The sequence below is a fragment of the Amblyomma maculatum genome, chromosome 3 (assembly GCF_055883805.1).
Source record: "Amblyomma maculatum isolate TAMU_Amacu chromosome 3, ASM5588380v1, whole genome shotgun sequence".
Classification (NCBI taxonomy): Eukaryota; Metazoa; Arthropoda; class Arachnida; order Ixodida; family Ixodidae; genus Amblyomma; species Amblyomma maculatum.
In genome coordinates this window covers 171,382,254-171,408,897 of record NC_139346.1, presented here as the reverse complement: position 1 = coordinate 171,408,897, position 26,644 = coordinate 171,382,254, and the positions used below count along the sequence as shown (strand labels likewise).

Below are 26,644 nucleotides of genomic sequence, written 5' to 3'. Positions count from 1 at the left end.
AGCGAATAACAGCGCTCCCGCCTCGCGCCGACGTTCGTAACCGTGCGCCTCGACCCTACGTCAGTGGCGCCCTCAACGAGGGAAGCGGCAGCGCCGCGCAACTTTACTCAACGGCGCCGCTTTATTGATCGCGTGGCGCGTTGACGGGCACAGAGTATAAAAGAGGCTATGGCTATGACCTATGACCTTGCTATGACGACACGCAAAAAGATTTTATTAACTGCTCCTAGATAGCGCGGCGATTCATAAGCACCCAAAAAGTGCATACAAAATTTTTTCACTTTTTGAAACGGAGTTTCGCGACTGGTATAATTTCAAACCAAAAGGTCTGCGGCTAGTAGAGGTAGAGCAGAGCGGCAGCAGCGGGGCCGCGGGGCAGCGGTGTAGCAATTCAGTGCTCACAACAATGGGCAGGCGTCTTGTTTAAAAAGAAGGCTATCGCTGTTTTCAGCAATCCAACCTCATGTTACCGCATGCATTGGCGCTGTAGCTTATTTGTGCGGTAGCTTGCTTGTACTGCGTCTTTGCCCTCGCTGGTTCTTATTCGTGTTTGCTCACTGCCGCAGCTGCACGTCGGACCACGATGCCGTCAGCCACTACGTCCTCATCGGTGAGTTCTGCAGCCGTTAGCGAGATCTTGGAAAAATGTTCTCATCGCTGCACACCGAAATGAATAGACTTCCTTCTTAAAAGCAGCATAGTGCTGTGTTTCTTGCTTGCTTTTTGACTGCAGCAAAACAACCAGCATGATGTTTTTCACGACGTCAGCTAGCTTGTTAACGTCTTCAAATTAGTCTCGACACACCACGAGACAGCGGCTGGATTTGTTCCTCCTGTTCGTCTCATGTGTCTTGGTGAACATCAGGGTACCCCTTTTCTCTTTCGAGTCTAGACGGAGCGGTGACAGTTAAGGAAGAGGTTGGCAGCTCGCTGCCCTTAGTCCCGTGTCTCTCCTTAGTGTACAGGCTGCTTGTCAAACTGCATTGCATTGAACTTCGCACAATTTACATGGGGCATTGAGGCTGTTAGGCCAGTATTACCAGTTTTCACTGAGCAGACAACAAAAAAAAGTGACTTGTGCCATTGTAAGCACGTATTAGTTAAACTGCCATAACAATTTTGTGCATTGAGGCAGTATTCATTTGGTGTTACTTCCAGGTGAAATACAACGTCAAGCATGGACGCTCAAACAGAAACAACACATCTACCTCTTCGAATGCGGCAGATGCATGCGGTGAGTTATCGACTTTTACATGATGAAACTGCTTGCTGCAGGTTGACAGCGCTTCTTGCCCTTTTGAAAGTCTCCTCGCGCCGGAGAGTTAATGTGCTCTATTTCGGTAAAGTGCTCGAAGTTGCCGGCAGTGAGATGTTATTCTGCGTACCACAATTCTGTTTGATTTTATTACAGTACAAGGTGATGTGCTAACCTCTGCTTCCAGATGTGATTGGCACGCGAAGAGGTAGGATAAATATAACGCACAAAGCAAAATGAACAATTTTGATGGGCAACCTCTGTGCTCTAGCCTGCATTTCAAATACTGTTGCCAAAACTAGCTAGTGCATAGCAGCTTCCCCTCAGCCCTTTTTCATTTTGTTTTCTGTTATACATGAATTTAATATGGCTGCTCTTTCTATACTAGTCCAGTGTAAATACAATTTGTTTATGCACTGTTCTTTCGTGGTTTTTTGTTATATTTTTTTATTTTTTTTGTGTGTGTGAACACAGCTTCAGAGTCTGTTGCTATGCAGAGGTTGGGCACAGTTGGGTTGGGAGAAGCTTTTTGAAGATCTATTGTGGGCTGTTCACTTAACTGCTCAGGTCTGCCAAACTTTGCACTTAGGTTTCACCGTACCTGAACAAGTTCTCTTGCTTTGCATGCTTTCACATGTGCAGTTGAAATTGGGCAGTGGGTGAAGAGCAGCTGTTTCGTATCGGGTGCAATATTTAACATACAACAGCTGAAGACTGTGAACTTTTAAACACTCTAGGCTAGAATGCCCTAATTTTGGACTGCTTTATGTTCTGCCTCTTTGTAAACAGTGAGATACAAAAGGAAGCTGCGGGCAGTTCTTCGCAAGAACAGGTTACTGGCACAAGCACTGGAGGCAGCCAAGACCAAGATTGTCGAACTGGAGAACGCCAGTGCCCGGCAACAAAAAATTGACAACCTGGCCTTGCCACAGGTGAGAAACACTGCAATTCGATGCTGCCGTCCAAGCAAGTGGCATGGCAAATAAATGTTCGTGGCTCTTCTTGGGCACCTGCCTGATGCAAAATTGTGGTAGTAATATGGTACAAACATGGCACTCGGAAAGTTTGTTTCATCTTTAATCTCCCTAATTTCTTAAGAAGCAACGCTGAAAGTTCTGTGAATATTTGAGTTGATAACTGCATCACTTTCCCTAGTCCTCTTTACCTGGCACAGGACGCAATTTGTAAAACACTGCTTGAGAATATTTTAATCAATTTCGATAAAACTAGAGAACTGAAACTGGGTTTTGACCATCTGTGATATTCCTGGATAATGACACAATGCCTACCATGTTCACTTTCATTGGCTAAACTAGCTACTGAAGCTTGTATCATTATTTGTTGAAAATGACCCGAACAATCTTTAAATTTTGTCCTTCAGCAAATGCAGATCTAATATTGATGAGTGTGCAAACTCTGGCATCACTTATGTAACATAGCTCATAGAGGGTACCCTGATTAAGGACATGAAATTGGAAATTTTAGAGTTATTGCTTTAACAAAATGCCACCTGGATGGAAATTTGCCTAACAAAATCTTAAGGCTGCAGAAAATATATCATGAAAGCTTCAGTAAAATTCTTGAGAGTAGAAAATATGCCGTTTTTACCTTTTAAGAGATCCTCCACCCCGCCATGGTGGCTTTTAAGGTGCTCAACTGATGCTTTTGAGGGTGCAGGTTCAATTCCAATGGCAACAGCTGTGGGTTTTTTTCTCTTTTTTTTTTTTTTTTTTTTTTTTTTTTTTTTCAGTGAAGGCGAAATGCCAGGCACATGTGTACTTTGCAATGTCTGTTTTGAAGCAATCAATATTTTTGTAGCCCTTCACTGTGGCATTCGTTATAGCCGATGTTGCGGTGGGATATTAAACCTTACAAACATTAAGTGATCTTCCGTTCTTTTTTTCTTAATTATAGTGCACAATTCAAGTCTACATCTTTGCCTAGCCGTGTCCGTGGGTTTCTATCCATCTATCAGTCCTAACCCTTCTGTCCACATATCAGTCTGACAGCATCTGAAAATTAAGTACACCTATCAGGATTTTAGAACTTGCGGAGGAATTGGAATTGTTGAGACAGCTTAAGCAACTTAGTCATATCCGCAGCTTACCTTTAAGAGGTTATAAAAGAAGACAGAGAGGTTTGTGAAGCAATATCACTTGGCGCCACTAGTGCCAGGGCAAAGCAACAGCAGTCCAGAGCTTCTGCTGCACCGAATCGGCATCGCAATCACCTTCATTTCTTGGCTCACGCCAGTTGCTTGCCAACATTTTGTCTGGTGCCATCCCTAGCATATGCTCGAGCCGAACCTTCATTGCCAGGCTTTGTTTGTCTTGGCTGGTCATATCCCTGACTGCTTGCCCGCAGAGGACAACCGGTTGACCTGAGGTCAGAGAGTTTCGCTTCAAGTTAACGTTAATCACTGGGTCACCATTTTGAGCAGCATAAGATGAATATACTAAAGAGCGAATAAAGGTGTGTTACTGGCAGTGGTTGGTGCGTGTGCTTGCGAACAAAGTGGCCAGCAGCCATGCATTCTTGTAGAGGGATAGTTTGCGCTTAGCGCAGATTAGACTGCAAATTTTTTTTTTTTTCTTTCAATCTCTTGCAGATCAAGAGCTGGCTGGAAATGGGTGTGCAGCAGATGCGTACTGCTGTCAACAACCATGCACGAGCCATCGGATTGCTGCAAGACGTAATGACTCCTGGCCTCGACATCACTCTCATCGGCATCACTGACCCAGATGATTCAGACAGCCAAAACCGGTGCTCTTTTTTTTTTTTTTTTTTTGCCCCTTGCACTTGTCAGGAAATGCTTTCTTTAGGATTTGAAGTCGTCACATTCTCTCTTTGTCTGGCCTATTTCTTGGATGCGATCTTCAGCTTTCGTTTTAAACTTTTCACAGGGGAGGTTTTTGTGTACTGTTTCCTTAATGGCTGCTTAGCAGTTATGTTTTATGGCATGAAAGCAGTGTCATGAAGGCCTCACGTGCATGCTTTTTTTTTTTCTTCTTCTTTTGCTATAAGGTGTTCGTAAATGATCCCTGTGCTATGCCTGTGGGCCAGTCTGCTGACTTTACAATTTATAGCACTCTGTAGCACTGTATAATGTCACACCTATCTGCAAAGCAACTACTTCGTCTTTGAAATGGCACAGGAAGGATGGCTCCCTTTCATAATGGAACTATAGAACAGAAAGTTGACAAATTTATATGGTGGTTGACAGGACTTGTAAGGCTTAGCATTGGCTAGATAAAACTAGGTATATACTTCATGCAAGATTGGCGTTAGCACAAACGAGAGCAGTTCATTCACGGCACTCTCGCAACTTTGATTGCTTTCAGTGCGAAGGTGTGCAATGGGAATTTTAACTCCAGCATGCACTGCTTGCAGGAGGCGCTCTCTGCACCCCCCAGGAAGGCAGGACTCTAACGAATGCAACTTCACTGTGATCCCTGAAGAAGACGAGAGCATGGATGGGTCACGAGGGGGATTCCTCGATACTACCTTGGTGGCACCCGAGGAAGACCTTTGCTCCAAAAGTAATGCTCTCTCCTAGTGCCTTTTTAAATGAAAGCCTTTCTAGGCTAATAGTGAAAATCGCGTATCAACGAGATTTGTCAGTGAGTGACAGATACTGCGCCTTTCCTTTCCTGTAAGCCAATTATAGAACGCCGGTGAAGTTTGATGCGTTCATTGGAACACAGTTGATTACAAATGACTAAAAATGCTTAGTAATGAGTAGTAAGGACTAAAAGGACTACCGATGACGTGTAATGACTACAAATTGCCAGTATGTCTAACGACGGCTTGTAATGACTGAAGTGCTTTCTCAGATGTTCCACTCTGATGCTTCACTCCTGCTTGCTTGCATAAGCAGCGTAACTCTCATATTAATATATATAGTGGTGGTAAACTTCTGCCTCTTAGGCTTATAAGCAAGCTTTTTGCTGACCTGCAAATGCCAAAAACATCAGACGAAGTCGTTGGGTCAAACTACGACCGTGGTGGTTGCATTTCAATGCAGCTGACAGTAGACGACGCTGGTGCGGTGCAAGAAGTAGGTGCACATTGAAGTACCTCGAGCGGTTGATATTAATCCGTGACTCCTAGTCTGTGGCAGTTTCTCCCTTCTGCCTTCATCTCTTCCCTCGCAGCCCAGCTTGAGTGTCCACCGGACAGTTTCTTTGCCTGTAATGGCCAGGTACCTTGGCTTTTGATGTACCATTGTACCACTTAAACTAGCGAAAAGTGCCCTGTTACCTCGCAAAGCTTCTGACAGTTTTGAACCACTTGGGACACCAGTTGATGTCAGCAAAACCTTTGTGCTGCAGCCTGTAGCATTGCTGATGTCCAGCTCCGAAGTATGTGACATATTCATTTGTTCGTTTGGTTTTGTGTAGTCACTGTGCGGAAGAAAAGTCGCAGCACAAGGTCAGGTCACAGACAAAGCCTCGAGGAAGAGCCTCCCAGCATCTTCGATGAGCCGCAGGTGCCATCATTTAAGGGTAGGTTTCTCTGCTTTTCTCTCCTGTGCTGTGTAGAAATGATGTAGTCTTTGCTGTGTCATCTGCAGTAACTCTTTCTCCAATTTCACTGTGTGTTGTGCTGCATTTTTTCTTGAAGGCTGAACTGCCCGGGTGCAGGTGAAAGTCATCATCAACAGCCCATTAACATGCACTGCAGGACAAAGGGCATTTTTCTGATTGCACCTTAGAGAAAGCCACGTGTCTAAGGACTCCCGATCACGTCGCTCATGTGCAAAGATTTTTAAAGCAAAAACCTTGTATAGCTCATGTGCAGTAGAACCTGGTGTCGTCGAGTGCAGACAGTGTTGCCGAAACATCAGATTGATCAAGCATGACTGCGATGTTATAATCCCGGGGACCAATCAGGAACCGGCGCCAAATTTGAAAGGGCCTCTTGGCCTTACTGATGTCACAAGTCAGAAATATTCGAATTGCCGCCAGATTTCTCTTGAAGCTTACTGCAACCAAAGGAAAGTAATTGTTAGATTAATTTGGACTGGGTGGAATCGAACCAAGCACCCTTGATCCACGAGACAAGCATGTTATCCACAGGCTACAAAGGCTCATTCATCAGCATTGAACACATGTGGACTTAATGAACGCGCTGCACTGCGCGTTCATGAAGTAGTTTTGACAATGACAGCGGTACAATAGAGAATAACATAAAATAAGCTGCTAAAAATTTCAAAACAAAAATATCTAAGTAATAAATGCATAATACCTTCATGCCTTCAGTAATAACAGTAATTCAGTTGAAGCTGAAGGTTGAGAAATACTGACACCAGCCAAGAAATTTATTCTCCACCCAACGTTTCAGAACCAGCTCGGTTCTTGCATTCAGGGTGACTGATATGCAAGCCAGCAGCCTTCGTTTTCCCTTTCTCAACATGTGGCGGAGTACACTGGTGTACATGGAAGGTAGTCTTCCCGAATCCTATTCACTGTTGCCGCTGTGAACCGGATGTAAAGTGATCCACCGTGTCACCTCTAGAGCTAATTGGGTTTCACGTTGAAGACGCTCGCCTCCTTGGAGGCAGTTTCAAAACCCAACCAGGCAGATGTCCGCCAAAGATGTTCTTATTCAAAACAGATTCTGGCTGATGAAATTGCGCTTATGGCATGCATACCACATTACTGTTGATACTCTGCAGATTTTTTGTGGCAGGCATGAAGACGTCGCGACTCGAAATCACAGAGTTGGTGTACAGTGTGTGGCACAGATTATTCCTTAAAATTCATTCCATCACGTAAATTGCACAGGTTTTCACAAATGACGGGAACAACGGAGCATTGTATTATGTGCTTCTTGTTTTATCTTGCATGTTAAGCAATTTACTTCTGTTTGCTTCTGTTTTGTCCTGGGACCCAGTTTTTGACGAGCAGGCATCACACCTGCTGACTGAGGTCACAGGCCAGGAAAAGAAAGTGGTCTGTGCTGCGGCTGTTGTTCTTCCACCTGCTGACAAGGTCAAAGCCCCCAGGTATGGTATGTGTGCACGCGTATGCATGTGTGCAGGGTTAGCAGAAGTGGTCGTCCCAATTTATTCTTGCCGTTTCTCAGAAGAGAGTGAAATTGAAGCTGTTCTGAGACTTTGGGACTACAATACATTAACCTGGATCATGCTACTACTGGTTGCCTCATAGTCAGTAGCGTTACTTTGGCTCGCAAAAATTTTTCAAGCATAGCCAGGCATCCTTGGCGGCATCCTTCCTTTTTTTTTTTTTTTTTTCCAATTTAAGTAGGCAGGTTATTTCCTTCTGTGACAAAAGGGCGAGTGTTGACACTCTTCTGTGTAAAGCGCTAAACTACGTAAAATTTGTCGCTGTGCAGCTGCCTGCCTTGCACAGCTTTATGCCTCATGCTCATTACACGATGTTGCATGACTTCCACAGTCTGCACCCCAGCATCCTCCGCACATCTTTCGTAGTAAAAATAAAAACTATTGGTTAAGGAGTCTTATTCTTTTAAGTGTTTCCCATGAAGCACTGGCGGCCGTATTCATTTGTTTCTGGGATGCAAGATCACAAATTTCCCCACCTTTTCTCACGTGTTTCTCAGAATAATTTGTAGAATGTTTCCTACTTAGAGTGACCCATGCCTTGTAGCAACAGTGATTTCTTTCTGCATGCCTACTGACATTGAGATTTTGACAGTACTGGTACACATGTATTCCTTCAGGCCAGGTGGTAGTTCTCTTAAACAAAGTAAAAAATGAAGCGTACGTTTCTTTGACAGATACTTCAGCTCATTGCATGCTGGTACTACAATAGAATGTGTAGCATCTCTTGCTTAAGATTGCTCATGATAGTTTGTTCCTTTTGTCCCCCATTTAGTGCAGCGCACGAGTACAGTGCAGCATTCAGCTACAGGCCCAAGATCCCGCGCACACCAAGCGATGCAGACAAGGATAGCAGCAGCAATAGCAGCGGCTTTTTTTACGCGCAAGAGGTGTCTGGCAGCCCACTGCTGTCCAGGCAGAGACTGTCCGACATTCCTCTGCTGCCCTGGCCAAGGAAAGCAGGTCTGTGCTACACACCTCCTTTTCCCAATTCTTTGTTTTTCCTTCAGTGGATTTGTTAAAGGTAATTCATGTTTAGCTTACATGAAAGACTCTTCCTAGCCCTCTGTAGCCTTTTAATGGGGAATTAATGCAATTTAACTGCCACTGAGCACTTTACGGCTGTAGGGTATGCTGGCTACAAAACTTTCTGCAACTTTTTCTTCGCCTCTGATCAAATTTTAATTGTGTTCTGTAATTATTCTGAATTTCCTTCCCCAGCTGCGGTGTTGCAGTGGTTAGGGCACACGACTGCTGTGCCTGAGGATGTGGGATCGAATTCCAGCTGCGGCAGCTGCTTTTCGATGGAAGTGAAAAGCGTGACTCCTGTGTTCTGTGCGATGTCAGTGCACATTAAAGAACCGTGGTCAAAATTTCCGGATCCCTTCACTACAGAGTCTCTCACAGCCTGAGTTGCTTCAGGGCATTAAACCCCACAAACCAACCAAACCTGAATGTCTCTAACTTTCAAATCTGCGAACGAAGAAATCTTTTGACTGTCGGCTTCATGCTCAATGGAGGTGCACTTGGTGTGACCCGTCGTGTTGCACCTAAATGTCTTGGGAAGGGCATGCTGGAAAAAGCGAGTTTCCGCTGTAATTCTTTGCGGGGGCGCTACCACTCTGTAGCAAAGGGACATCAAGACAGGCAGTCAGACACTGCGAAAGAGTGAGTCTGCTCAATTGACGCCTGTTTTCATAGTGATTGCTCTGCCTGGATGCCTGGTTCTGCTAGTTCTGCATGGTCGGTACCTGTGTCAATAGCATTCCAAATGCATATGGCATCATGCCACTGAACTCTTGTGTGCCACTGTGCAGCAACATACATCCCATTCGTCGATTACGAGGAAGCATACGACTCGGTGGAAACCACAGCATTGATGCAGGCATTGCCAAATCGGGGTGTAGATGAGCCGTGTGTGAAAATACTGGAAGTTATCTATAGTAGCTGCGCAGCGACCATAGTTCTCTATTAAGAAAGTAATAAGATTCCAATAAAATAAGGGGCTAGGCAAAAAGATAGTCTCCCCAATGCTGTTCACAGCGTGCTTAGAGGAAGTATTCAGGGACTTGGAATGGGAGCAGTTAAGGATCAGGGTTGATGGAGAATATCTCAGTAATCTGCTATTTGCTGATGACATTGCATTGCTGAATAACTCAGGGGATGAGTTGCAAAGAAAGATTAATGACCTAGGCAGGAAAAGCTGAAAGGTCGGCCTAAAAATTAATATGCGGAAGACTAAGATAATGTTCAGCAGGCTCTGAAAGGAACAACAGTTTACAATAGGTAGCGAAGCACTGGAAGTTATTGGCTGAATACATATGTATACTTAGGACAAGTATTAACTGCAGATCCAGACCACGAAGGGGAAATAACTAGGAAAATAAGGTTGGGATGCAGCGCATTTGGCAAGTACTCGCAGATCACTAGCAGCTTACCTGTTTCGCTCAAGACAAAATTATGTAACAGTTACATCATACCGGTACTAAACATGGAGGCTAACGAAAATGTTCCTAATTAAGTTGAGGACAATGTAGAGAGCTATAGAATAAAAAATGATAGGTGTAACATTAAGATGGGAAGCATGCAGAATGGGTCAGAGAAATAACTCGTGTTAATGACATTCCAGTGGAATAAGAAGAAATGGATACGAGCAGGACATGCAATACGAAGAAAGGATAACCGATGGTCGCTAAAGGTAGCAAACTGGATTCCAAGCAAAGGAAAACATGGCAGGGGGCAGCAGAAAATTAGGTGGTTGGATGAGGTTAAGAAGTTCGAAGGTTCAAGTGATGCAGCTAGCTCAGGACCGAGTTAATTGGAATAATATGGGAAAGGCCTACGCCCTACAGTGGGTATAGTCCAGCTGGTAATGTGCAGCAACGATGCAAGGAACGTCTGGTAATCGATTACTAGTAATAGCAGTTCCCATGGGATTAAAGATACCGGGTAGCCTAGCTTTAAAAAAAAAATGGAAGGACACTTAACCTCCGCTTTTAAGAGTGTGACTTGACAGTACTAAGAGGCATGCAGCTTCATTCATTGGAACATGCAAATCTTTGTGATGCCCAGGTGCACTTGTTACAAATAGCAGAATGGTGTCAGAATGACCACTTTCGCAATTTTTAACAGAAGAGACAGTGTCGCTGCTATCGCACACTTTGCCTTGCGGTTATTTCCACCTGCTGATCACGCTTTCATGTCTAAATATACGTGGCGGCGCCCGCCACTTCCTCGCTCCATGTATCTGCAACTCATTGTCGAGTCAGCGCAGTGCTTTCCACTGCGTGAACATTGTCGAAGAAAAACTTTGCATGTAACCCGGCTGTCATGCTGACTTCCCGGGGGAGGCCCCCTGCGGAAGAAGCAGGTGGGAACTAAATGAAGAATGGCAGGTATACTCCTTGCACTTAACCATATACCAGCAATAAACTAAAGATCCTTCTGTCGGCGCTCCCCACTAGCCATGTTTCCAAACTATCCGCATTATATGCGACATGAAAACAAGCAAAGAAGACAGCAAAAGCGACAAATTGATATCTCTGCTTATGCCACTGCGTGAAGAACTCGAGCTGAATGCAACGACTCGAGAGAAAGAGAGCCCAAATTTCTGCGATAGACACCTGGGATATACATAAATAGAGTTAGTTGGCCTATGCATAGATACATCTTTGTTAGAAAGGTCATGAACTGGCTAGAGGTCAGACAAAGCAACAAGCTATGGGGCATGTTTGTTTTTTTAGCAATTCTCCATTTCAAACATTGTCCACAGCTGATTTGTGAAACAGAAGACTGCATCCATACCATGGAGCTCTGCGAAATATTCCCGAGTATGTTGATTTGACCTCTGTTAAAAATGGCTGCATCAATCTGACAGTGGAAACAATTGCGCCCACGTGATCAGGCTCGTGTATAGCGCTCAAATTGAAGCCAATGGAGCACAGCATAAGAAATTTTAAAACAAATAGTGGTTTCTATCAGTAATCTATGCACTCAAGCTTTGCTATGTAGCTACACAAATGATAAAAGCCCAAAAGCACTGGTTGAAAGAAACTGCAAAGATATTGTGGACATTCAAGCCTATTCACCTCCGTACTCACAAATACATTTCTCTAGAGTGAAGTTCTTCACTTTTCAAAGAAGCTTCCAATTTTTGTATAGCTCTCATGACTTCGAAATGAGAAGAAACACTTGCTTCTCACTAAACTGGCTGTCTTGTGTTTCTTTTTTTTCTGAAAGCTGCTGCACACTGTTTTTAATTGCTACCCACTAGAATAATCTTTAAAGCAATTACTTATAAACAAGTTGAAACTCTTTGCTGAACACTGCTGTGTACAGAATTGCAAGCATGGCTGCCTTTCATTCACTTGGGGGCAGAAGTGTGTCTGACATTCCATGTACCCTTTTGAGTTTTGAGTTGGTATTGTGGAGAATATCCTTAAGAGGTCACTGAAATGTTACTTGCGGTGAACTTATAATGCAAGAAATTTGATGGGATTGATGGGATACCTATTGCTCAGTGGAATGCACTCTTACAGTCCTTGTGTACTGCTTGGCAAGAAAAAAGGCAAAAAAAAGAGCATAAATAGTACCCTGCTCAAGAGCTTGATTTACATTTTATTGAATTTTTGCAGCTTGTAAAATGGGGATGCAGAACATGCACTCTTTGTACAAGGGGCCTTCAGCACACATTAGGTACTACTGTAAGAGGGGGAGGGCGCTGCATTGTGGCAAGGCTTCTGCAGTGGTTGGTTTCTGAGCGCTCATTTAAGAAACTCTGACTGTGCCACATAGCTTGGTGTCAGCTAGCCTATCTTGCTTTCAGTGATTCAAATGTTACCTCATTAGTGAAAAAACAGCGCAACAACGAGACACACGAGAGACAAGCGCTGACTTACAACTCCCGTTTTCACCGTTTGCACCGTTTCACCGTTTGCATTCCCGTTACCCCTACGACACGCAGGCACTTTTGTGCACTTAGCCATCTGGCTAGGTGTCTAGCCCTAGCAATCCAGCTTTTGCCTTTCGTGTGGTGTTATCTTTGGCATAATGCTCAGTGCATTACTTTCTATTTGTAGTGGGCAATGCGAGAAGCACCAGGAGGTCATCACTACCAGTGGCTGCGGCTCCCAACTGCGATGCTGCTCCACCTCGGGGTAATTTTTCTCGCAGAAGTGCGATTTGCTATGTAAATGACATGCTGTCACCATTGAGCAATTGGGTTTGCACTCAGGAATGCCGCCTTCGTGAAATTTATTGCACAGAACTGTTGTCGTATGATCGCTTTGACCCTGCTTGTAGATCTAGCTTGTGTTCTGGGCTTCGAGCTTCATTTGAATTCAAGACCTTGTTCTTAGCTTTTACAGTACTGGTCTACCTGTGGCAGTTCTGCATTGTGTGTGTTTCACTCTCGGTCACATCTGACTGCCATTCTTTTCTTTTGATACAGTCGAACCCAGCTGTATTAAATTTGCTGGGGATTGCACAACGCTTCCATATTTAGATATATTGTAACGAATGGTGGCACAGTAGGTCAGCTTATCACTAACCTTAAAGCAAGAGTGTATCTTTCAGTTTCCTTGGAGCAACGTGCCACCTTCCTAGGTGCTGCAAGTGTACCACCCACTACATGTATCTGCACCTAAATGCTTCGTATTCATGTGGAAGGGAAGGGTTTTTCAGAATGAGCAACTGCCTACCGTAAAGAGGCCCTGTTACCTTCGCACTAGGCATATAGCAGTCTCTCGTTAAAGTTGAGCGGCATGCTGTTTAATGTATCGAGTGCATGGCAGAATTGAAATGTAATTTACTGTGTGACTTGCATACTTTTACACAGGAGTTTCAAGGGAATGTGTGTGTGCATGGTGACAGTTATTTATTTTCTGTTGTCACATCTTCACTGCCATTGATATCTTGTGGAAGTACCAAATTTGCATGAATGCAACATGGCTGTGAATATATTGAGAGTTTGATTTCATGTTAAGACCAGGTTCTCGGGAGCACGGCATCGTCTCCTGCAGTTTGAGTCATTTAAAGGGGCAGTTTACTGGCTTTATCGGCAATTGTTTTTTCACTTCATTCGAAAGCTCTCATCCTCAAATTAATGAATACCCAACAATGGAGCTGAGAAACACTGCGGAACCATTTGAAACTTATTTTTTCCATATGGTAGTCATGTTTTCTCTAGTCTGCGTCTGCAAACACTGGCGTCGTAGACACGACATACAGTTAGTATAGCAACTCCATGCAGCTCTATACGAGCATCAGCCCTTGGACGTCAGTGGTGATACGACTGCGCTGGGACTTTCGGGGTGTAGGCAAAAGCCCAGAACGCCTGCATTGCATGTGTTGCGCTTGCTGTGTTTTTGAACATAATTCCTAATATATTCCTGCTAGCTGTGGTGCGGTTGGTTGCGCCATGAGGCACAAAAAAGAAAACACCTGTTCTCACATGTTTCTTGCGGTCGAATAATGATGAGAGCGAAGGGCAGCAGCGTTGACCGCGACAAGTAGACCCTTTTCAAACTTGCATTGCACTTTTGCATTGAAACTTGATCAGTTCATTTACAACTCCGAATTTTCGCAGCTGCTTTTCAGCCACATGATGAAGAGCGTAATAACAAACGCCTGCAGCTCATGCACATTTTGTTGTATATACTATCAATTCATAAGAATTATTGACTGAATATTCCATGTGCGTATCTTAATCGAAGGCAGGAAACCCGCAGCGTGACATCCCATTTCCCTGCAGTACTGCCATCGTGTATGTTTGTACAGAAAAGGACACAAAAACTGCTGCAAAGGTAACAGCAGTTCCCTTCAGTGGTCACTCCAGCGCGATATGTCGCTGAAACAGGCCCAGGCGTCTGAAGTAGCTTTTCTCCGTTTTTCACTTTCGCGAGTTTCAACAAGTGACTCTTCATCATCGGTCCTAGAAAGCGAGTAAACTTCGTTAGGTTCCCAGCAAAGTCATTCAGCGTTATTTCTCAGATTCATTCTTCTGAAGGTCATTAAGAACCTGACGAACAAATTAAATATCCACGTACAACCTAGCTCTGATTGAGCAAAATGTTTAAGCAGTGTGTGTGTGTGTGTCTGTGTGCATGTGTGTCTGTGTGTGTGTGCATATGTGTCTGTGTGTGCGTGTCCCCAGTTTTATGCCCCAAAGTGGATTCGGCTAAGAGAGGTTCAAAATAAGTAGAATAAGATGACGTGCATTACAATAAAAATGTTCCAAGTATATTAAAAAAGATCGGCAAATCTTTTAAATTTTGCTGTAAGCGATCATGGAGAATGTTACATTTGTGGTCGTGCAGCTCTCCTATAGAGCAAAGAGGACGAAATAGAGCATTCTTCATGTATATATTAACCTGTGAATGACCTTGACTCGTCTGCACGATGAAACAGAAGTGAAACTTCTATCTATTGCGAAAGCAATACTACGACAGCCAGAGCGAGACCTCGGGTGGCCGCAGCTACGACATGAAGAGGCGTAGCTACGGTCTCCTCATAAAAAAAAATCATCCTGCCATGACATTTGAATTCACATTACCCCTATGCCACGGACAGGAGCTGCCAACTCAGGTTGCTCCTTTCATATGGAAGGGTGATATCAGAATCAGCCTGTCTAAACCGTTTGCATTCTCGTTACCTCTACGACACACAGGCACGTCCATACGGCTTGGTTGAAGCATGACTTTATATGTGGGTTGGTGGCTTACGGTCTCATGTCATACCCTTAAAGGATGCGCTTAAGTGTCCCCAATAATGTAGCACCTTACACTGATAGGGAATGATAGGGGAATAATGTAGCAGGAAAAAGAAGCTTCCACCGTTGCTTTTGCAATGCAACTAGGGTTAACCAGAGCTGAACCACAACTAATTTTTTATCGAGCAGGATAAAACAACTGTTGGCAGCACACTATAGGCGAATGTTACAAAAACTAAAAGATTGAGCTCTTCTTATTTGATGAAATTCTGTAACTTAAGTTGCAGGTACAGTGAGCTAGAAATATGATCTCTAGTTCCCTATAGTTGCCGGTAATATTAAGTGTTCTTTAGAGTGAAGGTGCTTGCAGCAGCAGAAAGCCCATCAAAAGAGTCTTCATATGGAAATACACTTCCAATCATTCATATCGATGTCGTCATTTCGTGCGCTAGCTATAGGAACAGAATATTCGCACACGCGAACTGGTTTCGAAGGTAGCGTCGCTTGGCGCAGTGTAGGCACACTGCGTTTTTGCCCACACCCCATGTCTCTGCCGATCGCAGCGCATCTTTGTTTACAAACATGGTGCTTGTTTATAAATACGTCTACCGTGCCACCTAAGTCTTATGCAGAATGTGTCATTAGCTAAGATGCATCGATGTTGTTAAAATTGTAATTGAGAGTACTAAAATAGCTTTCAATAGAATGAAATGAATAAACTGTTTAAACCCGGTGACGTTTACTGCAGAAGCCAACAACCGTTTCTACCTGTAGCAGTGCTGCTGATGGCAGCACCGCTACAAGTATGACGGTGTCTTTGGTTGTGCGATTTTTGAAGAATGTTAAGACACTGCTCTTCTCAAAGACCTCCTGGCTCCGTTAATGGCATATGGATGTTGGATAACAAAACAGCAATCCAGTTAGTCTCATGGATGAATATAGATAGTTAAACACCTGGTAATGACCAAGCACAGGAAACATCTGATAAAAGTTGTGGCTGTCCACAATTTCATCAGTAAGGGCCCCTTCATTGCGAAAATGCACTAAGCTGGGAGAGTTAAGGAAAAGATGGTTGCAGCTTAAATAAAATTAGCTTATTTGGTGATTTATGAAAGTCTAAGAAGAATAAAATTGGGCATGGATATGTAGGTACGCATCGGCGACATCTGTTTGTTTTTTGTTCTACTTTGTATTCTGTTATCTTCATCATTATCCTGCACTTATCAACACAAAAGGCAGATTTCCTATGCTTTCCAAGCCTGTGGCTCCTGACTCCCTTCGTATTTATGATCCCCTCATTTTCTCTTTTTTTTTTTCTGGCCACAGTTTAAGCAATTTCTCTGTAAGGTTACCTTTCCATGATTTTTTCTTCAGAGATTTTTCTGCACCTTTCATCTTGCTTTACTACACATGTTGGAAAATGCCGTTTCTTATGTTTGTAACTCATGTACAGGGTCATCCACTTTTAGCTATAACAAGGTCACTCCTTTCAAAGCAACATTGCGTTCGATGCGAGCGCATATCGAAGAAAATCTATACAAGCACAGACGGACACGGAGGTGGTACTTCGCATGGCCAGCCACTTAGCTTTACTGCATTGACATGTCGAATGCAATGGCGCTTTAAAAGCAGTGACAGTGTTATAGCTAGAAGTGGACGAGGCTGTACTTCTGCAAAAAGAAGACTGTCTGCTTTTACACTAGGTACTTCAGAGAGTATGCTGGACATTTCAAGGTTGAAACTGCCTAAACTTGCAGTGTTCGTTGAGCCAAACCTTCAATTTTTAGCAGTGTATGAGATCAGTGCATTGAAACAGGCCACCATAAGCCGAGCACTAAATAAACATAACAGGCTTTCAGTGCCTTCGGTGGATATTGCATTTCAGTGTTGTTAGTGTGTGCAAGTGTGAAATCGGGTAAAAGCGCAGTGGAATGTCGTCTACAGCTTTTCATTCTCCTTCCTAACATTCAGATGTACAGCAGTCTGGTTCGCGTGTCACCAGGAAGAGCGGCAGGTTGATGGAGCTGAGGCTTTCGGACGCTGACATAGGATTCATGGAGCCACCCGCCACTACGGCACCACCTCCAAACAGTGATGCAGCATCCCCCGAGAAGAAGGCCGCTCTTGCTGCACAAAAGGGTAGCCCAAACAAGGCTAAAGTACCACACAAGAAGTCCTGCATGAAGCCTCAAGTACCAGCAGGCAGTAGTGTAAGTTTCCGTAGTTTCATGCCCACACCTTGCTCACACTCTTAGGTTGCAGTTGCCTGATCTTTTCTTTTTTTTGTTGCGAAAGCAACACTACAACAGCCAAAACGAGACCTTGGGTGGCCGCAGCTACGCCGTGAAGAGGTGTAGCTACGGTCTCCTCATAAAAAAACCAACCTGCCATGACATTTGAATTCACGTTACCCCTATGCCACGGGCAGCAGCTGCCAACTCGGGTCGCTCCTTTCATATGAGAGGGTGATATCAGAATCAGCCTGGCGGAACCGTTTGCATTCCCGTTACCCCTACGACACGCAGGCACATCTATACAACTTGGTTGAAGCGGGACTTTGTATGTGGGCTGGTAGCTTACGCTCTCGCGTCATACTCTTAAAGGATAAGCTTAAGTGTCCCCAATAGTGTAGCACCTTACACTGATAGGGCGTGATAGGGGAATAATGTAGCAGGCAAAAGAAGCTTCCGCCATTGCTTTCGCAATTCAACTAGGGTTAACCAGAGCTAAACCACAACTAAATTTTGTCCTAGGTTTTTTTTTTTTTTTTTTCATTATTAAGAAACGTATTGCCTATAACTTCATTTATTGTTGTGGCTGCTGGTCGCTGCTGCATGCCATAACATTCTGTCATAACAGAATGCGAGAAGCTTCATTGTTTATCTCTCCTGCTTTTTGTTTTTCTTTGTCACCTCAAGAAGGCGCCCCGCTTGACCTTTGTCGTGACCAAAGCGGCAGAGGAAGCGCAACAGGGAGGCACGGGCGACACGCTTCCTTCCACTGCAAGCACCACTGCGCCATTCAGAGCAGACAATGGCAACCCGCGGCTTTCCAAACACACGGTGCCCAAGAAATCGCATGGCAAAGCTAGATCTTCGGGACTGGAACCTCCTCGGCAAAGTGGTACCCTGGTGAATCCAGAGGCAATGGATATCTCTGCCGGCTCCTGTGAGTAGGCTTCTCCCAGTTGTCCACCGTAGTCTTGTTGTACCTCTGGTGTGCATGACACACAGGCAGTGGTATTCAGGTATCGAGGATTGCTCCATGGTCCATGAAATAGCATGCTTTGCAAGCTGTGTAGTACATTCATTTGTAGACAGTCCTTAAAGCTGCACGCTATGCAATAGTGTTTTGCAATCTGCTCGTCATCTATACTTGTAACACATTGTAGCCCAATTGACTATGGTGTGCCACTGTTAAGCACGAGGACACGAATTCAGTTACAGCCGTGCCGGTTGCATTTGAATGAGCCAAACTATTACTATTACTGCTCAGAAAGCAAGCCAAATAGTGTGTCTTTCCTTTCCGTATATTGTTGACAAAATAAATCTTGCAAATGAAGTCGCTTTTGTCGCAGCGCTGTACAGGTGCGGACATAAGTAAACAGAGCACGCTTTTTCGTTCAGATTAAAGTTACGCCTTCTGCACTGGAGGTAAGAAAACAATATTTGTCCAAGTGAAAGGGTACTGGCGTCTACAACCAGTTTGCACATACCACAACTGCCAGTTTCAAATATGCAACGCGCGAAATATTTTAGAAGGAAATTGCATGCTCCGTTCACTTTTGTCTGCTCCAGTACTTACTTCAGTAAACTGACAGTGAAAGTCTGCTGAAAGTATACAGGGTGCTTCAATCAGAAGGCTACTTTATTCAGCATAACATTAACGTTGGCGATGTGCATCAGCATACAATTAAAATATGTTTATTAGCAGGCTAGGTAACTAATATTAAGTAGTAAACTTTTTAATTATTACTGTTAGACTCTTGTTTGCATGTTAGGGATAACCATAAATTGTAGCATTCATATCAGACATCAAGTTTTCGAAAATACGATTCTTGTTGGCGCTGCAGCGTGAGGAATTTTTGAGTAGCACTTGTGAAAAAGCACTGTGATTCCATACTGTGACCTTTGGCTCATTGAAGGTCAAGTGGCCCGTCAGGTTGGCCTTAGCTGATATGTGACATAGTGAAGCTTTCACTTCAAAAGCCATCGCATATTGTTATGGGGCAGCAAGCCAGAGAACAGAGAGATGACCGATAACTATGAGATGATTGTAATGAAATGTGGCGGGCCTAGCGTGAGCGCTCCTGCCCTTGCCACTGCCCGCTTCTTCTTCCTCATCCTTAACATTATTATAGAGGCGTAGTTCTGCTAAAAGGGATCTAAGGGCTTGTACTTCCGATTGTAAATCCATCATTTCAGTTCAGATCTTTTTTGTGTTTGAACCGTTGCGTCAAGTGTTGATTGCAATCAGTTCACAGAGTGGAATCTCATGATGGGACGGGCAGACAGCATCGTGGCATAGTTGTGTTTGCGTGTCTCGTTTTCTTGCGCAAGGGTACCGCATGCGCTGATGATCCTTTGCAAGCAAGCAGGTGATTAAGAAGTGCCCACTGTGTGTTGCAGGTTGTGACTGCATTGCGAGATCCTTTCTCGCACGCCACATGCCCAACATGCTCCCACAGGGTTGCCACGATCATTATTAGAAGATAGGCATGTTCCGCTCAGCTGAGTATGGGCGCATTCAGGTGTGGAGCGCATTGATCGAGGTTTGCCTCAATGCATCCAAGCAAGCAATTATCAAAGTTGCTCATATATGGCCTCGTAATTTCGCACCTATTGCTGCCTCGTCATGAATAACAGTAGCCCTATTGACACAAAAAAAGAAAAACATTGTAATTTTAAAACATTTTATTTTTAAAGCATTCCAATCTATACATCTTTGCAACGAGGGCTCCCTGGGCGTCTCCATATGTGTGCACATAGCGCTAGCACTGTGGAGACGGCAGCCGAACCCATGAGGAGGCGTTTTGGCATCCTCCTCACCCAATGCAAAGGTCTATAATGTTGTTTAATTTCCCCACATTTTAGCAGGCACTCTCCGCTTCTCAGGTCGTCGACATACTCCTAGTTGCTGGGTGATAGAGATCTCAAGCCAGCTTTGACAAAAACTTACCTCGTATTTGCTCTGTCTTTGAGTATGAATATGCAATGACTTGTAAGCCTTTTCCGCTATGCTGTGGAAGTAAGTACTTAATATTCAATCTAAAACAATGTGATGTTTTTTTTTCTCTCTCTCTCTCTTTCTTTCCCATTTTAGCGGCAGATGAAGACAGCGGCCCGCGAACTTCAAGTGGTCGTACCTCTCGGAGGGCTGCACAGGCCAAAAGCTACAAGGAGCCCAGCCTGCATGCGTAAGTCTGTTTGGCCATGTAAGCCCGCTGTCGTGGTGCATGGTCTGTATTGTGAGAGGTGCAGAGAAGCTGGCCCAGACAGCACAACCTGCCTTGATGGCTCTCCGGCTTTGGCATTTGGCTGCTGATCCCAAGCTGGTAGCTTCCTTCCTGGCAGCAATGGCAGTGGTGTGTTTCGATGGAGGCGGGTGCAAAACCGTCGTCTGCTGTGCAATGCCTGTGCACAATAAGGAATCCCATGTGGTTTAACTTAATCCCGTGCCCTCAATTCAAACTATTATTTAACCAGAAAGGAAGGCAGCGGACATGAGAAAAAGCTGCAATGAGCTTGACGAGCTTGTACAGGCACAATGGCAGTGGCTCAAGTAATACCGAGGGCAAAACCAGATAACTTACAGGCAGATACAAGGAATCTTATACACAAACACAAGCAGGCAGTTGTAATAACAAAAATTGGACAACATTAGTCAGCCAGACAAGCTCAAAAAGAAAGAAAAAGCTGGGACGTAGAGTAACCAAAGTTAGCAGTGCGAGTATTAACAATACTGAATGCAATACGGTGCAATACTAAAATAAATAATGCATATCAATGTTGTCTGCGGTACATATGCTTACCTGCAAATGAATTGCACAAAAAATGTCTCAAAATATGTAGAAGGCACTGTAATTACATAACACCTAATATTTGGATTCATGTTTTATCCTTTGCAATGACGCATAAGATGTTACTGTACACGGATCACCAAGCAATATCCACCTACAACTGCTGAATAATTTATAATTCAAGTCTAGGTAACGTGACTGCTGAAAAAATAGTGATATAATCGTTCCTGTGTCAGTTGATTTCACTACAACGCTCAACAACAGGAATCGCAACAAGTGAGGAGTCGGCGATTATATCACTATTTTTTCAGGTCATGTGTGACCTGGACTTCATTGGGATGTCGCAGCCATCTCTCGGCTGCTGAAACCGAAACCGGAGAGAAAAGATTCGATTAACAATCATTTAATGCTCATAGTTGGCAAACTCTTATTGATCTGTATACAGGGATGTTTCACAAATCATTCACAAGAAGAAAAAGGCCACCAAAATTTGGTGTCTATACTCCTTTAAACTTTGAGGAAATTCCTTAACTTGGCTTTAAAACTGGAGCCTATTTAAAAGTGACGAAAGCAAATAACATGGCATCTGAGACCCATACATAGTTAGTTTGTGGGGTGGGTGCAAAACATTTTAGTTCAACGCAGGGATTGTGTTGATACGACCATGACAAGCTGCAACAGTTTAGTTAAGCAATGTTATGCTTGACTTCTTTTTTAGTGCTGAGTGCCACCTGAAGAGCTTTTTCTTTTTTTATATAAGAAGGCTGGTGCAGTATCTGAAGGTTAGTTAATATGAACATTTGCCATATATGATGACGGGAGAGTCGTTTGCACATGACTATAGGTTTAAATAAGAGCAGTTTGACTGAAGCTGGAAGAATCGTTTTGACAATTCGAAGGTCATACATCTTGCATGTGAAGATTATCTTGCGAAAATTGTCTAATAGCTGATTCTTGGCTACATATACTTCAGGGCAGAGGCATGGCTTTCACGAAAAATCACAAATGTTTCTTGAAGATATTCCACAGCAATATACGTAGTATAAGAAACCTGAACTTGCTTCTTGCCCATCTTTCCCAGTGCCAAACAGGTTACGGTGTCATTGCAATATCCGAAACCTGGCTTGGAAAGGGTTAAGTAGTTGTAACTCCTGGTTATGTAACCCTTTCACGTCCGCCCAACCGAGAGAGCTAACCACTAATCAACACAGACTTCCTGAGAATGAGTCTATAATTTTTCATATCTGACATAAGAACGCCGGAGGGCCTAGAGGGTAAGAACTGCATTGGGGAGAAGGAGGCAATAGTCAACAGCAGCAGCGCGACTGAAGCGCACTCGCCTGCCTTGTATACGTAGCTGCGTGAGCTTACAGCTTCATTCCCCATCACTGTGGGCGGCAACACACAAGCTCCTAGTAACTGGCAAGGATCCCGCTCTTCGTAACTGCCGTTTGCACATGAATGCGGAAAGTATGTGCTGTCGTGATTAAAGTGTGTACTGACACAGTTTGATTTCATAGTGTGAATAGAAGGTATAAAACATTTAACACAACGTCCAACTAGGCTTTTGCTTTGAATTCTTACAAATTTCTAAGTACCCTCATTATTTTTTGCCTGAAAGGGATTAAACGAATCCGATTACACAGATTCAGACTACACAGCCTTGAGTGTGCTGAAGCGATAGCTTCTGTAAGCAGCTTAGTGAAAAATTCTCTAACCTGATGTTTTTCGTATGAACTGATCTGTGAGCACTTGCTGCATACTAATAAACCAGGAACTTTTTCAGTTGCTTTTTGTTTCATACATTACTTCCCGGCAGCCTCTGCCTTTGCACTGTGCTAAACGGTGCAAGCTCCGCATGCTTGGGGAACCGAACGGTTATTTTGCCAGTACTATGATAACAGACTTTTGAAGTGAGCATTCCTTGTTAAAAGCTACAAGGAATTCAACAAAAAGTAAAATCTCTTCCCTTATTTGAAGGACTTGTGACAACATTGCTGAAAGAGTCAGTCAAAAAGAGCACCGCGATGTGGGCGTGCAATAGGCGAGGCAAATGAGAAAAGCATATCTACAGGAGCAAACGAGTGCATCGCTGTGTTATATTTGACCTTTTATCAGGCATAGCCACATTGACTCGAGGATTTTTAAGGTAGTTCAGAAAATGAAGTCTGAGCACGACGATATAGTACAAGCCGAGCTGCCGCCCAACTTGTGCTATCGCCTGAGCGAGTGTCGTTGGTCCAAGATACGACTCAAAACAGGCTCAAAATTTAGCTTTTTTAGTTTAGAGTGTTGCTAAAATACACTGTACACTAAAAATGTATTTTTGATGCCGATAGTCCTATATACTCCCATGTTAGCACGCGATACCTAATACCAATACACAAAATGTATTGAAAGGAACTATCTAAGATTGTCCATGATGAAAAGAACTGCAAACAGCAGAGCGGGTGCATGCCTTGCTTTTATCACTTTTAATTTTACCTCCCCTGTACGTACAATTAGCTCTTCATAAGCAGTTTCAGGAAGCAGAATTCCTGGGTAGTCATGGCATTTGTACTCAGCTGTCACTGACATGCAGGAGCCAAATATTTTGTCGCCCGGTTTATGGGCTCTTGTTACTTCCTGGTATATTGACATGCTTTATTTTCTTTTTCTTTCAGGAAACTCCGGCGCCCATGAAGTGTGCAGGGATTATCTGCATTGTACATAACTTTTAATTTATGGTATAACTTTTCTTTCTTTTTATTACATTTTAGACAGTTTTATACACCCATGCTATTGTGCCAGTCACAATTTTCTCTCATCCACGCAGACTGCTAGCTTTTAGCTGCTGTGTCATTTTATGTGACAAGGACTTGGCGCATTCGCCAATACAAACAGCTCTCTCAGAATGTCTCATTGCTTAGGCACGGTAACCGTCAGTTTTTTAAACGTTTTATCGTGTGACTGTTTTACTATGTTCAGACCTGGTACAGAACGATCCAGCGGATCCACTTTGTGTATTGGTCAGATTTCCTAAATGTTTGTTACCACATAACAAGCAGAAATTTGTGTAGTACAGTGCATTGTTAAGCTATGCTCAAATGGTGAAAAAGGCAGCTGCACAGATGATACACAGAAGACACGCACAGCATCACAGACACAGACGGCATTATCATTGTCTGTGTGTATCTTTTTTCTGCATATTGTTGTCTGCTCAGCTGCCTTTTTCATAATGAGAACTTTGGGTGCAGTGTTATGTCCACTTTGTTAAACACTTGCTCCGAGCCACCGGCAGTCGAGCTGTACACATCCACATTGTGCAGGACCACGTAAGCTATGTTGGAAGTTGTAGGTGACAAGTGTCTACAGCTTCAGGAGATAATGCTAACACGTGCACTACATTGCTGTCTTTGTTCTTTCTGCAGAAGGGAACAATAAGGCACACTAGGCATTCTCAGATTTGGTTGTTTGAGGGTGGCAGTACCCTCATTCACTCAACCTCCTTAGGCACCTTTTTGCTTGTTTCGCTTGCAGAGCATAAATTCTTAGCGCAGGATTATTGCACATGCCTGCTTGGCTAGTCTTTTGAGAAGTATCAGTATTTCATAAACATTTATCTGCAAGAAGCAGACTTGTGAAATTGTGTCAACAGTGCTTCGATCTAGTGACAATGGCTGTATATCTCATGCTTCACAACACTCCCTAGTATCAACATGAATCGGTTGGTCTGTAATTTCTCGGTAATTACTTCAAAGGCTTCTCAGTGTGCTGACCTTGGAGGAATTGTGTAATCAATAGATTTTTCCTGTGCACTGCACTTGTTCAGTTCCATGCATATACTTCTAGACGATAGTATAGGTCGTGTACGCTGTTGTGTTGCTCCAAGCAACAGCGCCACGGCAGCCGCTTTTCATTGGAGGTGAAAAGCAAGGTGCCCATGTGGTGTGCGATGTCAGTGCACGTTAAACCCCAGGTGATTCAAATTTCTGGAGTCGTCCACTACGGCGTCTCTCATAGCCTGAGTCGCTTTGGTACGTTAAACCCCATAAAGCAAACCACCAAACAAGAGTACCAACAGAGTGCACCGTCGGCCTTTTTGTGTATGTACATGTGTGATGCATCTGGCTCAGTGGTGGTGGACAAACTGAGCTATCCATGGTCTGTGCTTGGGAGCAGTGGCGGATGTCTGCAATGGCTGCCAGTTTCCAGCAACCACTTGGGACTCTTGCCTTCGAAAAAGAATGTGGAAAAACAATGGAAGGAGGATCAGCAAAGAGCCTGGCAAGGAGGACTTCGGGGAAGAGGGACTGTGGATGCAGAGAGACAATGGAAAGAGTTTGAACTCGGGCACTAAGAGTAGAAACTGCATGGTGACTGAGAAGCATAACACAATATGTAGGCGGCTGTAAATAAACTGTAATCTGTAATTAATATAATCCAGGTAAATTTGGAGAAAGATTTCAAGAGAAAAGAACCTGCAGTTTACCTGTATCTACAGATGAAAACTTCTTGTGTCTTTTGTTTGTATATCCCTAAGGCAGCCTCATATTATGATGCCTTTTGCAGTCTATCGTTACTGCTCCATATGCATTTTGTTCATACTTGGTTTATGCATTAGTCTATTAACAAAAGCATACATACAAGAGTCCTTTGCAAGCATGCCAGGACAACACTGATGAATTCACAAACTCCACCTATTGTCATGTAACCTATACAGATACAAGGCTGGACCATTTTTCATGCCTTTTGCTAGAAGGTGAAGGGGCCATGGTAAACAGTCTTCACCTAAGCATCTCTACAACGGGAAATTTAGGACTATGTTGCAGAGAAGCACAGTTCCCCGTCAGGAGACTGCTTTAACACTGTTAGAGAGAGGAAGCTCAAAACTCTGTTTAAGGTTACTGGTACTGAATAGCAGGCTTGGCTCTCCGGACACCGTTGAGGTCGCAATTTGCAGAAGCTGCCTCAAGGTTCAACACTGGGGAACAGAGTGTTGTGGTGCTTTGCTCGTGGAACTACATGTGAACCAAACCAGAGTGTTGGTCCAAAAATGCATGGAGAAGAGCCTGCACTGTCTGGTCACATCTTAGAGCAACCATACAGATGAAAACTTCCTGCAGTCAACTTAAAGGAAACTAGGAAAAGAGAACTGTCATAATTTTGTGCATGAAGGCTATTAGCTTTAGTTAGACCCAAAGTCTTGGTTTGCTACAAATAAACTTTCAGCTTTGTTATGAATCCTCTTTCCTTGTTTCCTCTTACTTTTTCTTGCCACCACACCACATGCTGTCACAAGGTCTCCAGGAATAATTTTCTGAACTGGATTCTTGTTACATTTTAACATTCATGAATTGCTCTCTGCAATAAGAGAAGAGCGTAATACATATCTCTGTAGTAATTAAATTAATTGTCTGTTTAAATTATGGCAGTATGCAAAGCATATTTTTGACAGGTCCGTTTCTACAGAATACAGACACCAAATTATGTTAATTTTTCTTCGTAGAGAACTGGAAAACTTGGACATAGCCATAAATACAGATTTCACAAAATCTTTCACAAATTCACAAAATATGAGTAACGTGTTGTGCATTT

General features: G+C 43.6%; 1 protein-coding gene across 2 annotated transcripts; it reads left to right on the top strand.

Annotated features, from left to right (window-relative positions):
* The first annotated feature begins 402 nt into the window (after positions 1-402).
* On the top strand, positions 403-26,295 carry LOC146196922 (uncharacterized). 2 transcript variants are annotated; one of them, XM_084598638.1, is made up of 13 exons: positions 403-610; positions 1,159-1,234; positions 2,045-2,187; positions 3,864-4,018; positions 4,646-4,794; positions 5,656-5,760; positions 7,151-7,262; positions 8,116-8,303; positions 12,419-12,496; positions 17,020-17,258; positions 17,970-18,216; positions 20,371-20,464; positions 23,731-26,295. In XM_084598638.1, the coding sequence occupies exons 1-13, from the start codon at positions 584-586 to the stop codon at positions 23,747-23,749; spliced, it is 1,632 nt and encodes a 543-aa protein (XP_084454764.1). In that variant the 5' UTR covers positions 403-583; the 3' UTR covers positions 23,750-26,295. The 2 variants fall into 2 exon arrangements, with proteins under 2 accessions (XP_084454764.1, XP_084454762.1); XM_084598636.1 differs by having other exon boundaries at positions 404-610; positions 17,967-18,216.
* Positions 26,296-26,644: the final 349 nt, after the last annotated feature.